Source organism: Carettochelys insculpta, chromosome 1 (assembly GCF_033958435.1).
Source record: "Carettochelys insculpta isolate YL-2023 chromosome 1, ASM3395843v1, whole genome shotgun sequence".
NCBI classification, from domain to species: domain Eukaryota; kingdom Metazoa; phylum Chordata; order Testudines; family Carettochelyidae; genus Carettochelys; species Carettochelys insculpta.
In genome coordinates, this window is record NC_134137.1 from 375,315,583 (window position 1) to 375,331,344 (window position 15,762).

At 44.2% G+C, this 15,762-nt stretch overlaps 1 protein-coding gene across 1 annotated transcript in view; it reads left to right on the plus strand.

Moving 5' to 3' along the window:
• EXOC4 (exocyst complex component 4) overlaps window positions 1-15,762 on the plus strand; it is a 663,660-nt gene that overhangs the window by 563,927 nt on the left and 83,971 nt on the right. The window contains exon 14 of the mRNA XM_074975764.1: window positions 4,104-4,282. Coding sequence (XP_074831865.1) covers window positions 4,104-4,282 — 179 coding nt within the window. The remainder of the gene's footprint in view (window positions 1-4,103; window positions 4,283-15,762) is intronic.

Consider the following 15,762-nt stretch of genomic DNA (forward strand, 5'->3'; position numbering starts at 1 on the left):
AGTTGACAAAGTTCAAGATTATGTTTTTAATAGCGCAGTAAACTATTGACTGGAACAATGTGAAAAGGACTGTGGTAAATTTCTCATCACCCAGACTCTAACTCAAGACTGGAGGTCTCAATATGATACCCTCTAACTCATCCACAATTTATGGAGTTTAGATGTAGGAAATAGTGGGCAAAAATCTCTGGTTTGTGTTATCCACTAGGTCAGACTTGATGATCTTAATGGTCCCTTGTGGCAAGTGTGTTGCAGCCCATTTGAGTGCTTAGTGGTGGTTTTATGTGCAGGTAAATGTGGGAAGATACTTTCAGAATCTGGTGTTCAACATTTTGCCTGGCTCGTCCTCTCCAGCCCTGTGGAGCAAAGCATGGCAGCAGGCTAAAATAAAGTGCAGATGATAGCAATACAAGCACGGGCACAAACAAACTTCTTCATACGACACAGAGTGGAGCTGTGGAGTTCATTGACAGGCGACAACTTGTGGAGCTCAAAGGCCAGAAGCATAACTGAGTTCAAAATAAAATTAGCTAAGTTCATGGGGGATAGATCCATCAATTGCTATTGGTCAAGCTGGCAGTGATGCAACCATGTGCTCCAGGTATCACTAAAGTCCCACTGCCAAAAGCTGGGACTGGATGAAAGCGGGTGGATTACAATAGTTGTTCTGTTTAGTTCATTCCCTCTGAGGCATCTGGCACTGGAAGAAGAGTAGCGGGCTAGACGGTCCGTTGGTTTGACCAACTATGACTGTTCTTGCATTCAGATCCTTCATGTTCTTGTGACCATTGGAAGAAGTACTTTGGAGCTTTTAATGTGCAACGTAAATGTGTTTTTCTTGATTGTCACTTTTAATGTAATGTCTAAATTTCAAAGCTGCTTATTCGCCTTCTTGTTCTTTTGAGCCATCAAACTCCATGGTACGTTTCATTTGATGTATGCATGAAAAATGATGCAGAAGCAGAAGGGACTGACTTACAAGGGAAGATTAAATGAACTAAATATGTGTAGCTTGCCTAAATGCTAACTACAGGCAGACATGAAAACAGATGAACATGTATCTGAAGAGTGCAATTTGCAAAGAAGGAACTGGAGCTGTTTAGGGTGGTAGTAGGGAAGTAACTGTGAGTAATGGGACAAAGCTGAGAGAACGTAACTCAGGAAGAATATTAAAGTAAACTCCATGAGAATGAAACAAATTGGGCAGTCAAATTGTTTCTTCCAGAATGGATGGTGTTCACAAAGCTGGTAAGCTCCATCACATGCAGCATTTAAAACTAGATTGGGGGCAGCTCTTAAGAACTGACTGTGAGGAACAGCTATGCATTGGCAAGAGTGGATGTTCTAAATCAGTGGTTCTCAACCTTTTTTGAGCTCAGAATCCATCTGTAAATGTTTGACTTGTTACAACCCAGTAAATAGTCTGGGGCTGGAGCCCTGTGGTGGTCTTTGTTGGGCCTGGTCCTGCAGGGAGGGGCTTTGGGACCTGCCAGGCACTCACCCCACAGTGGTGGCTTCTCCAGCACCTGTGCTATGGGGCTGTCTGGGCTTGGCTCTCTGCCCCGGGTATTGCAACCTCCAAGATTGCAGCACTGCTCAAGTTTGGTCCCACCACCCTGACTAGTCCAAATCTGCGAGTGGAGCTGTGACTTGGCTTATGGGGTTGAAGTGCAGGTCACTCAAATTTAACCTACCTGCACTTCCAGGATTAACAGCTGGACCAATCCTGAGAGGCTCTGGGACCTCAGAGGTTGAAATGCCTGGAGCCAGGCCTGCCAATGGGGGGGACAAAGAGGGCAATTGCCCCGGGCCTGACATTTCATAGCAGCTCACAGCTTCAGCCACCACTGTGACCTAAGCTCCGGGCCCTTTCGAAATGCTGTGGAGTGCTGTGTGCTGCTCTGTGGGCAACTCCAAGGGAGTGGGGAAGGCCAGGGATGACTTAGCGAAAGCACAATTGGAACTGCAGCTGGCAAGGGAAGTGAAGAGTAACAAGAAGGGCTTCTACAGGCATGTGAACAATCAACAGGTTACCAAAGAAGGTGTGGGGCCATTAATGGATGAGGGGGGTAACCTAGTGACAGATGATGCAGGAGAAGCTGAAGTACTCAATGCTTTTTTTGCCTCAGTCTTCACAGACAAAGTCAACCTCCCCATGAGGGTCCTAGATGATGCAGTAGGGGAAGCTGGAGGGCAGCCATCTGTGGAGAAGGAACAAGTTCTGAGCTATCGAGAAAAACTAGATGTGCACAAGTCCATGGGTCTGCATTTAATGCACCCCAGGGTACTGAGGGAATTGGGAGAGGTCATTGCTGAACCTTTGGCCATTATCCTTGAAGACTCTTGGAGATCAGGGGAGATACCAGGTGACTGGAAGAAGGCAAACATAGTGCCCATGTTTAAAAAAGGAAAGGAGGACAATCCAGGGAACTATAGACCGGTCAGCCTTACCTCAATCCCTGGGAAAATAATGGAGGGAATCCTCAAAGAATCCATTTTGGAGCACTTGGAAGAGGGGAAAGTGATCAAAAGTAGCCAACATGGATTCACCAGGGGCAAGTCCTGCCTGACCAATCTGATAGGCTTCTATGACGAGGTAACAAGCTCTGTGGACATGAGGAAGTCAGTGCATGTGATGTACCTTGACTTCAGCAAGGCTTTTGATACGGTCTCCCACAACATTCTTGTCCATAAGTTAAGGAAATATGGATTGGATCCTTGGACTATAAAATGGATAGAAAGCTGGCTTGATGGTCGGGCCCAGCGGGTAGTGGTCAATGGCTCAATATCTGGATGGTGATCTGTTTCAAGCAGAGTGCCGCAAGGCTCAGTTCTGGGGCCGGTGTTATTCAACATCTTTATTAATGACCTGGATGAGGGACTGGATTGCACCCTCAGCAAGTTTGTGGGTGACACAAAACTAGGCGGAGAGGTAGATACGTTGGAGGGTAGAGAGAGAATCCAGAGGGACCTGGATAAATTGGAGGACTGGGCCAAAAGAAATCTGATACAGTTCAATAAGGAGAAGTGCAGAGTCCTGCACCTGGGGCGGAAGAATCCCAAACCTTGTTACAGGCTGGTGACCGACTGGCTCAGCAGCAGTACGATGGAAAGGGACCTAGGGGTTATGGTGGATGAAAGCCTAGATATAAGTAAACAGTGTGCCCTTGTAGCCAAGAAAGCTAACGGCATCCTGGGATGCATTAGGAGGAGCATTTCGAGCAGATCTAGGGAAGTAGTTATTCCTCTTTATTCGGCACTGGTGAGGCCACATCTGGAATATTGTGTCCAGTTTTGGGCCCCCAGTATAAAAAGGATGTGGATGTGCTGGAGCAGGTTCAGCAAAGGGCAACAAAAATGATTAAGGGTCTGGAGCACAAGACCTATGAGGATAGGCTGAGGGATTTGAGCTTGTTTAGTTTACAGAAGAGAAGACTTAGAAGTGATTTAATAGCAGCCTTCAACTTCCTGAAGGGGAGCTCTAAAGAGGAGGGTGAGAAACTGTTCTCAGTGGTGTCAGATGGCAGAACAAGGAGTAATGGTCAGAAGTTGAAGAGGGAAGGGTGTAGGTAAGATATTAGGAAAAACTACTTCACCAGGAGGGTGGTGAAGCACTGGAATGTGTTGCCTAGAGAGGTGGTGGATTCTCCATCCCTTGAGGTTTTTAAGTCCCAGCTGGACAAGGTCCTGGCTGGAATGACTTAGTAGGGGTTGATCCTGCTTGAAGCAGGGGGCTGGACTAGATGACCTCCTGAGGTCCCTTCCAGCCCTGTGATTCTGTGATACCCAAGCCCTGCCTTTTCTGCCCTTGGCCCCACCTCTTCTGTGGTGGAGAGCCAGCCCCCACCCCCCACCTTGTCCCCAGGCCTGTGGCAGCTCTCAATGCCTCTGCCTGGAGCAGGGAGGCCAGTCCCAGTTGGGTCTGTGGGACAAGAGCAACAGGAGCTGCTGCAGGACCCTGTGAAACATTGTGGTGACCCGATTTTGGGTCCTGGCCATGGGTTGAGAAATCCTGTTCTAAATAACCAAACTGGTTATTGTCTTTCCCCGTTCTTATTGCCTCTGCACTGTATTAACATGCTGGGTTCATGTTTGCATTTCAGGGCTGCCTTCGGCAAAGAGTCAGAAGTCCTGATTGGGAACCTTGGAGATAAACTGATCCCACAGCAGGAAATCCTACGTGATGTCAGTGACCTGAAGGCCCTGGCCAACATGCATGAAAGCCTGGAGTGGTTAGCTGGTCGCACAAAGGCAGCCTTCGCCAACCTTCCCACAGCTCAGAGTGAGTAGCAATCGTGGGTTTCCTGACAGCATGGAAACATTGGCCTTGACAGTAGAACATGCACCTAACGGTGTTATGGAACTGTACAGGCTAGATCGAAGGGGTTTTAAGACTTAGGTTCTGCTGGGTTACAACTCACGCAGGGCTAGGCTGTTTTTAAGGAACATCACTGCAGCATAGGAAGTGTGGAGAGACATTTTCAGAGTGGTGGAACTGGAGGCAATTGTCTTAAGCAGCTGCAATTCCTCTGAAGGCTCAAGGAGAAGCACAAGGCAAAGCAGCTCCACCTGTCTATGGAGCACAGTATGTCCTTCCCTCTGCAGGGTATCAGTTCTGCTCGCTTGTGTGGGAGCAGTCCCACAACTCCACACCCCATAATAGAGGGGCATCAGCGCTACTGGGAGTAGAAACAACGGACAGTTTTTGCATACAGTGGCATCTTGCCCTGTCCTCTTGTGCATGCATAGAGGGCCAGACATAGTCCTGTCCACAAAGTTTTAAACAGCTTCTGCTAATGAGGTTTCATCTAGGGAAATTCCAGTGCTGGGCCATTTGGACAATTTTTCTGTTTGAGTAAAATAAGGCAGAACTAGATCATGGGATATTTTAGAACAGTTTTCTATAGAGCCAACAGGGAAGTAGGACATCTTATTTTCTATAAGATGCATGACATGCAATAAAATAGGAAGAGAATTCTGTCTTTTCACTTTCCTAAATGCCTTCATAGCCTCTTGTTTCTTCTGGTTATTCCAAAGCTTGAAAGATGGGGAAAAGATTAAAACAGCTGTATTAAAAGAACATATTTTTTATGAAAGCTGCACGTTGGAAAGTGGTTCAAATCATTTCAGCTTTCCCAGCTTACAGTACAGGAGGCAGGGAAAGTGTTCTGTATTGAGCTGATGCTGAAAAGCCTGCTTAGGAGGAAAAATGATTGAGAGATACTCTTTTAACTAGAAACATCCCGGTTTATGTATTGAAAAGGCTTATTACTGCGGCAATGTTATACTGGCAGATGATAAATCTACTGCGCAGGAGGTGGCCCCGCTCATACTGAGATGCATTGTGGTCCAATGGATACAGTGGGGGACTGGGAATTAAGAGACATAGTTTCTGTATCTGGCAGCATAACCCCTGGCAAATCATTCTCCTCGCCTGCGCCTCAGTTCTCTGGGGATAATGATAGTACCATCATCTGTGAAGTATGTGGAGATCTATGAATGAAGAATGCCAGGCAAATGATTATTGTTGCTCTTATTAGCATTATTATTGTTATTGCCTGCATTGGTTCTTGGCTCAAGCAATTATGCAGCAGAAATACAAATTGATCTCAGCAATGATTTCCTTCTTTCTGAATGAATGAATCACCGACACTAAAAGTACAGTCACTCTGTAAGAAATGCTCTAGGAGTAATACCGCCTTTGCTACTTGCCCTTGTTTCTATTGTTTGTACATCGCTGAGTCCCCTGACATGATGGACGCTGACAGATCTGAGTCTGTAACATTCACCATTATGCAGAGAATGGCATCTTTGACCTAATAGTGTCCCCTATGCCATTTCATTGTAGCAATAACATGCTCTGCATGATACATCTCAGGGTGATTATTACACTTCTGGAAGTTTAAAGTCATTGAGCTATCTGCTTCATAGTATAACACTCTCCCAGACATGCTGTAATTGCCTAGAAAAGTGCTGACTCTCATGGCTTTTTCCTTACGTGATTGAGGGACATTCAGCACATCAGTTAACTAATCTGTCACCCTTCCTAACCATCTTATTTTAAAGGAGTTTTTGAATAGCAAAAAGACTTTATAGCAGCAGCCCCTTTTACTGGGGTTGTTTATGAAATAAGGGTTTGTTTGTTAATAAATAACACTATAAAGAATTGTCCATGTATATTTACTGGCATTAAAACTTCTCTCATGTATGTCATAGAATCTATTACGTTAATGGCTAATGAAGATTCTCCTTTAACTCAAATGGCAAGGGTCTAGATACTTTTGGAGCAGGAAAGTAGTATCTCCATCCTTATTTTACTGTATCATTCCAAATGGCTGTAGGGTGCAACACAGTGACCACCTACATAGGGGCCACTTACTTGTTACAGCACTTGGCATTTTTAGCTCCCTCTTCCCTGAAGGTCCTAATGACCTTTACAATCATTATGCATCAACACTGTTGCAAGGGAGACAAGGACAGTGTTAAATGCAGCTGTCTGTGTCATGGAGTGAAACAGATGTTTAACTGTAATGGTACAGCCTAAGGAAAGGAAGAGAAGGCAATTGTAAGTAGACAATAGAATTATACAAGTGGAATACAGTCAGGACACCTGAAAAAGGGTATCTAATGTAGACACACTGCATTTTTGCAGCTTGTACTGGTTCAGTCACACCTATGCAAATAGCAGTGGTATAGTTGTCTGGATAGAGATCTTTCAAAGCGTTCTTCAAATCACAGTCTACAGACATTCATAAACAAGTGCCTGAGGTACATCCTTCACATCAATGGCAAGACGTGGTCACAAAGGAGGAGCTTTGGAACAGAGCAGGACAAGAAGAACTTGATGTTCAAATCAAGAGAAGAAAGTGGAGATGGCTAGGCCACACTCAGAAAACCATCAATGGTCATCTGTCAAGCTTTCAAATGAAATCAACAAGAAAAATGCAAAAGAGGAAGACCTCAGACAACATGGAGAAGATCTGCTGAGATTGAAGGACAACAAATGGGGAACTCCTGGGTCAGCTAGAAGTTTTGTTCCAAGACAGAATGAAGTGGAAGAGACTTGTAGGTAACCTATGTTCCATCCAGAGTACAAGGGTTTAAAGAGAAGAAGGGAAGTGGGTAACCAGTTCTCATTCATGTTAATGTCTTTGGATAGCCAAACACTTAACTATCATGTGGGGGGTGGAAATCTCAGGGGATCTTTAACCACACCCAAACAGTCAGGACCTAACTTTACATCTCCCCTGAAAGACTCAGCTTGAGCCCTGTAAGCATTTGACACAGCCTGATGCTGTTTATCTAGTTCAGATCTGATGGGATCATCAAAGTGGTGTGATCAGCTAACATGTAAAAGACCAGTCCCAAAATCCTTAGGCCCCACCTCTGACTGACTTCAAGATTACTTTAATCTGTCCTCTGGGTTCTAAGTACTTGGGTTAAAAAATCTGTCAGGCTATTATAAAGAAAAATGTTTACAAGTCTAATTAGTTTTGCATGTTCCACAAAAAGTGTAGCAAATGCTGAGCTGCAGCTGTTATTCCCAGAGCTGTACTAGCATTACCAGTAAAGTAAGTCAGTGTTCCCCAAACATAAAAGGGCACCATCTTGACATTCCTGCTTCAGAGAGGATATTTCACAAATTGTCAATAAACATAAAAGTATAAAATACAATATTTTATGTGTAATATACAATATTATACTTGGCAGAGACCTCCATACAGTAAAATATAAATACACACACCCTACTTTGCAGTAAATTTATATTAATGCGCTAAACTATTGGCACACAAAGCAGGGAGTATCTAAAACAACAGAAAAGACGAGTGGTATTACTAAATGATGGAATCTATTGACCTAATGGTCAGAAGTGACACCTGGTGGGATGAGACTCATAAATGGAATGTCAGCACAGCCAAGTGCGGTCTATATGGGAGAAATAAAAAGTGAGGAGAAGGGGTAGAGGTTATGGCATGTGTCAAAAGTATTTACAAATCTGCCAAGCTACAATGAAGGGCCTGGTGGTGAAATTCTTTTGGGGACGGATACAAAGAATAAAGAGCAAAGGAGAGAAATGAGGCAAGGTATCTGCCTATGGTCCATCAGGACAGGAGAACAGACAAAAACAAATAATTAAATTATGGACTGACTTTGCAAGTGCTTCAAACAGCTGGGTACAGAACCATCCTGAGGGGTTGTAAATACCCAAATCTGGCTGTTTTAATGGTTCACACACCACCAGTGCCATAAAACCTTATCTGTGCCACAGTTTATTCCATCTAGAGACCCATACTGCACTCATCTCTATGGGACCTAAATATGGCTATCCGCAGTGTACAAGGAGAATGGAGCAATAAATGAGCCAAATAAAGGTGTCTCCCACCATAAACTAAAATGCTCCAAATTCAAGCTCTGGCAGACTGCCAGACTGAGTAGATTCTAAAGGCAAGGAGCAAACTGTACTTTTTGTAACCCCCTGTTTTGAGAACAGTGCACACACGATTTGTAATGAGATACAAACTTTTTACATATTCTGTTTCCTCACACTTTGTATATGGGTGTGTGTACCACTGTCTTCCTGACTTTCACTCCCGAACCTATTTTAATGATGCCAGTTTTATTTCCCATTTAATTTCAGTTTTCTTTCTTAACATGCTTGTTGACCTTCATGGCAGGAATGCTGCAAGCTTCCTTTTCCTTTCCAAAATCAAGACTTTATTAGCAACATGATTAAAACACAGGTGCAGTAACATATCCCACAATGCACTGCATATATGAAAGGGGGAGTTATCCAATGTTTCAAGATCACATATCGTTTGCTATTTAGGTATGAGTTCATTATTGGGCTTTTAGATGTTCACCATTTAAGAATTTTGTAATTATAGCACTGGGAGCTGCAGTTTGCAGACCTCTGCCCTGAGCCATTCTCATTTTCAGCTTACATCACTTAGACTTTGTCATATTTGCGGATGTGAAACCAGTGGCTTCTGTGTGAATGTAACTGACCAATTGCTCCTTTATTCTTTGTAATAATCCATGCATAGAGACGGCTTCATCATTTCTGCACTGAGTTTATAGGGTGTGGTTTACCCCTGTGTCCTAGCAGGCTGACTTTGAGCTAGAGGGCAGCATGATAGTCACTGTCATCTTCTGTTTCTGATCAGCTCCATCTTCAGCCTTATTTTGTGCTTTGAAATAGGTGCTATATTGTGAGCGTCTGTTACTTGCACTACAGCAGTAATTCCACTAAGATCTAACAGTTGTAGGCTCTTATCCTCTCTCTGGACTAGCCACCAGATTGGGGCCAAACATGCTTGTCTCGAGTATTACTCTAGAAGGCAGGATGAGACAGTGGAAGCTTTGCTGAGAAGATGCGGAGACAACGCAGTGTGACATGGGATGGGGAACTAGGGACTCTGGGCTTTTCTTCTGACTCTCCAACTCTGGACCAGGAAATTCACGATTGGGGAGGGATTTTGCAAAAGGGCCAAAGTGACTTAGGATCATAAATCCTGTTGAAATGGGACATGTTCTTCTCAGTCACTCAGGAGCTTTTGAAAATCCCACCCGTGTGAGCATTTTACTCATCTGTACAGCGGGGTTATCAACATGTAGCCACCTCTTAGACCTGATGTGGGGAGTATCTGGTTAAGGTTTATAAATTACATATGTGGAGAGTACTCTTGGTGCAGTGGGTCGCTCTATGCAGCATCCAAGAGGTCAGAGTAGCCTGTTTATGCCCCAGTGTATGACACTGATCTGGATAGAACCTGTTGTCCTTCCCAAGTCCTTTTTGGCTGATGTGGGTGGCCATTGGCTGTTCAACCCCAGGTGGTTCCTCTTGTTCCCTTAAGGATAGAAAGTCCTCCATCCACTGGTTGTCCAGGGTCTGGGCTCAGAAGTCCTGGGACTCACTTCTGGCTTACATCATATGTTTTCCTAAAGCTCATGCTGCAGGGTTTCCACCACCCCCTGCGGCATTAGGATGCGATCTCCCCTCTTTCCTCCCATCCCAGTCTGTGAATTGTGGGCTTTTGCTCTTTAACCTCCGTCATCTGAAGCATCAGAGATGGTCATGGCTGGACGTGGGATATTGCACAGGGAGGACTCAGAGGAGGCAGCGGGGATTCTCTCAGAGGCCTGGTGGGCTGGCTGTTCCTCGTATGTCCAAGGTCTAATGGTTTGTGTGGTTGGGAAGACATTTTCCCACAGGTCAGATAACCAGTAATCTTGTAGCACGAGGGGAGGATTCACCGTCCACTCCAGCACGTGGGCATGTTTCACTTGCCAGGATTATCTAGGTACCTCTCCCTCTATCATTCTCGTGTATGGGCATTGGTGCACCTCAGTCCCTCCTGTTCCTTGCCTGTGTCACATACTAGTCCATTCTTCCATGCGCTGTAATACAATGGGCTAGTTTTGGTGGTCGGATTTAGTGTACAGGTGCGTAGCAGTGGTATCAGCCTTGGATGTACAGGAGGTCAGACTAGTGATTTGGAGTCTGGTCCCTTCTGGCCATCAGCTCTAGGACACTCTGCAGGCAACTGGTGTAAAACCCCTGAATCAACAGACAAATTCCAGGGTGTTTTCAATAAAAAGGCTGAATTTTAAAGTAAAGAACCCTTTGAGTCAATAAAAACCCTTACCCAGGTTTTCCTTTTGAAGCAGAAATGGGAGTGTGTGCTGGAAACATCAGCTGTCAAGCTCAGTGGCTGGTGTTACCTAGGCGCACAAAGTGTGGGCTGTACACTTTACAGAACAATTGAGAGCCGGCCCTCTCCCTATGAGTTTACAATCTCATTTTAGACATGGTTCAACTGAGAGCAACAGACAAGGAAGGGGAAAAGAGTACAGGACAAAGGACCACATTAATAGGATGAGACTTCGCTTTTTGATTGTATCACTGTTTAGTTTTGGTTCTTATTGTCTTACCTGCTGTTGGCAGTGTCTCCCTTCATAGCCGTTACTTGGTGCCTCTCTTTCCAATGCTGTGTCCATCCATTCTTACAAGAAAGGACTCTGTGTGTGTGTGTGTGTGTGTGTGTGTGTGTGTGTGTGTGTGTGTGTGTGTGTGCGAGAGAGAGAGAGAGAGAGAGAGAGAGAGAGAAGTTTGTTCTTTTTACAAGTTTTGGCTGATGCAAATGCTTTTGAGTGAAGTCCTGGGCCTATTGGAGTTAATGGCAAAACTCCCACTAAATTCACTGGGGCCAGGAATTTACCCTTGGCTGTATTATCAGAAGTACATTGATGTATTTTATAAATCACTTTTCCTTTAGGCCCCTCCCTCAATTATCTTCACCCTCCCTCACCACCCACAGGCATGTCCCTCCTTGGGGTCACTTCCCCCATAGACAGCCCATAGCTTTTTCATGTAATGAGATGTTACATGACTTTGAATATACAGAAAATGGGTAAATTTTGAGGCATACCTATCCAACTGTAAATGTAGGAAGTGTGGTAGGTGGAGGAGGTTATGAAAGTCTGTTTTTGTGAATTTCAATAAAGAAAGAGCTTTATGTAGGTGACTTTTTGGTTAGCCTGTCAAAAGGCCCCTTACTACAGATAAAAATTCAATAACCTTTCCCTGGGAATGTGCCACAATTATCACTCATTTAAAAACAGTCAAGCTAATAGAGTGTTTTATCATGCTGGGCAGTCTCTGTATTGTTCATTATTTAGTGTTTGCTAAGCTGATGGCACTTCCATAGCTCTTCCCTTATCTACACTTCTTCAGAATTGGATTTTATATTTTTCAAACCAGTCAGATATGACAAAGCCATTTTCTTTTTCTCTTGTCTTTTAAGGGACTACAAACTTCTTTTTAACAATAACCATTTAAGGATTAAAGTTGCTAGAAGTGACTGAATTAGGCAGGGTAGTCAAGCAAGATTTTAAACAAATTATATGGTAAATGGAAGTGGTTCTTTCTTCTCCTCGGCCCCTTCTGTTTCTTAGTCTCATTATATGTAGCTATAACATGTACTACTCTACATTCCCTTTTTAGAACACTATCCTTCAGAAACCCTCTGAATATTGTGCAGAAATGAATTATAATGCACAGCAATGAAGGTGGAAAACAAGATGTTGTAGTCTTATGTAGGTGTTTTATTAGCTGGTTGCATACTGTGCATATGTTCAAAGATGGAAAGTAATGAAATTAGCCTAACACCTTGGAGACCAATTTAAATTCAACTGGTTGTTTTGCATACAGTGACTTTGGACTCTTAAGCTCGGCAGTTACTTATGTTGGGAGACATTGGGGACTGAGATAACATAAAGAAAGAATTGCCTTTTTTCCCAATAGAGATTATTTCAGGTACGGCTAAGGTCATACATTTGTACAAAATGTACCTTTTAGTAAGTGAAGATATGTAAAAATCCTACGTATACCTAAGGATATAGCCTGTCTATTACAATCTGTCGTTCTATGTGTGGTTTCTATTTCCTCTCTATAGAGAGGAAGATTTTGGGGGCTACATTAGAATAATATATTAACTATTCCTCAGCTGGAAGAACAGCATCTTAGTGAGATTCTGGGGAACAGCCACACATTGAGATCTCGGTCACATTTCCTCATCCATAGATCACACTGCGGAAGAGATTGAGGATCCATGAAGTATGATCGCTGATTTTAACTTAAGATAGTTTTGACCTAGTGAGCCAGGAGTAGGAATGGTGTTTCCACAGATAGAGCAGCCAGACTCAAGAGTTGGGCTTTTTGAGACTTGGCTCATATATTGAGAAGCTTCCCACCCATCACTGTTGGATCCTGCTATCCAGTGGGTACCAAAGGTAGAAACAGCCGAACATTCAGAAGAAAACCTTTAGGAGGAGCTTTAAAGAAACCCCCACTGTCTCTCTGGAAGAATGAAGCAATGGCTGCTCCCAGGATCCTACACTAGTTCATCAGATGCCCAATGAGTTGAGTAGCCAGTAAGTGTTCATGTTGTGCGAGTTTCCTTGGAAAAGAGAAGAAGCATTATAAAAGCTCACTGCAGTGTCATGTTTAACAAAGTGTTTTCTAAACAAAGCACTGCTCCCAGTACTTGAGTAACTCTCTGTAAGGGGGATTCCCTTGTGAAATGAATACTGCCATCTCCCCCAAGTTCATTCAAAGCAGAGGTTATGTGGGTCAGAGGTACAACAGAGAAAGTAACAGTTGGGAAAAATTTTGAAACCAAAGCAGAAATGCAAAAGAGTCTAACAATGCCCCAGTGTAGCCAACACTTAAGATTTCATCATGCATCTTGTAGTTGTTAGTAACAGAGAGGAAGCCGTGCTAGTCTATACACTATCAAAACAAAAAGCAGTCAAGTAGCACTTTAAAGACTAGCAAAATAGTTTATTAGGTGAGCTTTCGTGGGACAGACCCAGTGGGTCTGTCCCACGAAAGCTCACCTAATAAACTATTTTGCTAGTCTTTAAAGTGCTACTTGACTGCTTCTTGTAGTTGTTAGTGTTCTTAATTCTCTGGCTTCTAGAGTCAGATGGTGGGATGAGCATCTTTGCTTTCATTTTAAAAAAAGAAGTCTGATCCTTGTGGTCTAGAGAAAAGCTTGAAAACGTGAGCTGTAAAGTCTGCAACACTAAAAAGGAAATTAAAAAAACAAAATTGATGGTTTTGTTTGAAAGCTCAGGAGTTTTAAGCTGGTCTCATGTTTGAGGGCTCATGATATTTGACTGTTTGGGGTTGACAATGCTGAGATGCAAGAGAGAAACTAAAATGTGCCAACAGTTAAACGAGGCTGGAGATCTCATAAAGATGCATTTGGAAACACTTGACGGGTTAAATAACACCAGTGCAGAGAGAAGTGATAAGAAAAAGATTGGCATGAGAAGAGAGCCCAGAGACTGGATAATGTTTTCAGCAAAGGCTTGAAATGGTGTGGAGAGTCGACGAGAGACACAGCAGTGGGAGCATGTAGGGCAGCGGAAAGGTGGCCAGTGTTGGCAGAAGAATACAGAGGAGGGAGAGACCATCTAGGTAGCCTGGAGAAAGCCCCTGAAGTGTTTTGAGAATAGGGAGGCATATTGTGAACTGGCTCTGTGAATGAAATGAGGAGCTAATGTACTTGGAGAGATTCTGTGGGGGTGGGTTTGGATTCCTTGTGCATAATAAGGAAGGCAGCAGCTGTGTGCCTGTGACGGAGCCTGGAGAATTGTAAAGACACAGTAAAGTAAGTAAGGACATAGATGTGGGGGGACTCTGATTTCCTTGTGACGGAATTAACCATGCTACTTTGCATGGACAAAGGGAAGCAACTGCTGCTGTATTGGAGATTTAGTCTCTGTCTGTGCTATGAGCTAGGTGTCTGATTACCAGCTCGTGTACACTTATGGGTGACAGCTGTCATCTGAGCTAGCACACTAAAAATAACACTAGCCACAAGAACCTAAGAACAGCCATGCTGGGTGAGACCAAAGGTTCTTCTCGCCCAGTGTCCTATCTTCCGACAGCGGCCAATGCCAGGTGCCCTGAGCCAGAGGAAATGAACAGAACAGGTAATCAAGTGATCCGTCTTCTGTCACCCATTCCCATCTTCTGGCAAACAAGTTGCTTGGGCAGTGGTGAGTGGCAGATGGGGTGAGATCTAGTACATGTCTTCTCATGCCAGGAATCACTCCCCAACCTTGCAGAGCAGCCGTAGCCTTAGAGGTGGCAGCAGTTTGTGTCAGTGGGAGATAGAAGGTGAGGAGTTGGCCGTGGGAGGGGGAAGAGACAGTGGACTTGTTGGGGCAGATACTGTCCAACAATGCAGCAACCTGCTTGGGCAAGTGTTTACCCCAGCTCCAAACCTACTCAGGAGCGCAGAGGCAGAGATCATCTGTCATTCTGACCAGTCCAAGGAGCTGCGCAGCCTGGAGAGGAGGAGCATTGGGAAGGAGGTTTCCAGGGGACCTTGATGGAGGTTAAGATTCAATAACCAGGGAACCAGCCCTTAAAATATAAATTCCTAAAATTCCCCCCATAGCCTGGTTTTAATGAGCTTCACAGCTGGTCTAGAGGGGAGTGCACCAAAAGTCTGGCTCAGAACAGCTGTGAGCACTGCGGAAGTTCTCATCCAAATCAGGAACCACACTTTCTACCTCGTCCTTCCTGGCTGCCCAGGCATCCTGGTACTGTGATAAATGGCATTACAGAAGAGTTTCCACACTGTCTGGAGGCTTCGCCTGGCCTAGAAACTGCACGGCTCCCCACCCAGAGGCTGTGCTAGCTACACCGACAGCCATGAAAACATTTCCAAACTCCCTGCTGTGAACAAGAAGCCCATTTTGTAAGGAGTACTCCCTCATCGGCACACTTGCCATTTCAGAGATGTGGCTTGTAATTGCTTATTGGAGTAGGTGAACCTTGCAGTACAGTGTTTTGTGTTAGACGTGAAGCTAATTACTGTGTTTGGCTAAACCAGCCACATGTGAGATTTTAATGGACGGTATAGCATCACACTGTGAAAACAGCCCTCCCCTTGCAGAAGGAGCTTTGCATTTGCTTCAGTATCTGCTTCTTTCCAAGAAAGGCAGCGGTTGAATCTCTCTAATCTGGAACTTTCTCGTCCAGCAAACACCATAATCCAGCATGATTTTATTTATCAGGGCAGCCACTTATCGTAAGTGTGGCCAAGTTTCCCATGATCCCATAAAGTTTGTTCACAGCCATCTGTAGTGGGTCTCAGTGTTCTGCTCTAATTTATCCCTAAGTGTCTTCTAACAGCCCAATAAGCAGTGGAAGTGTTGGTAACAAGCTAGGCAATATTGACCTCC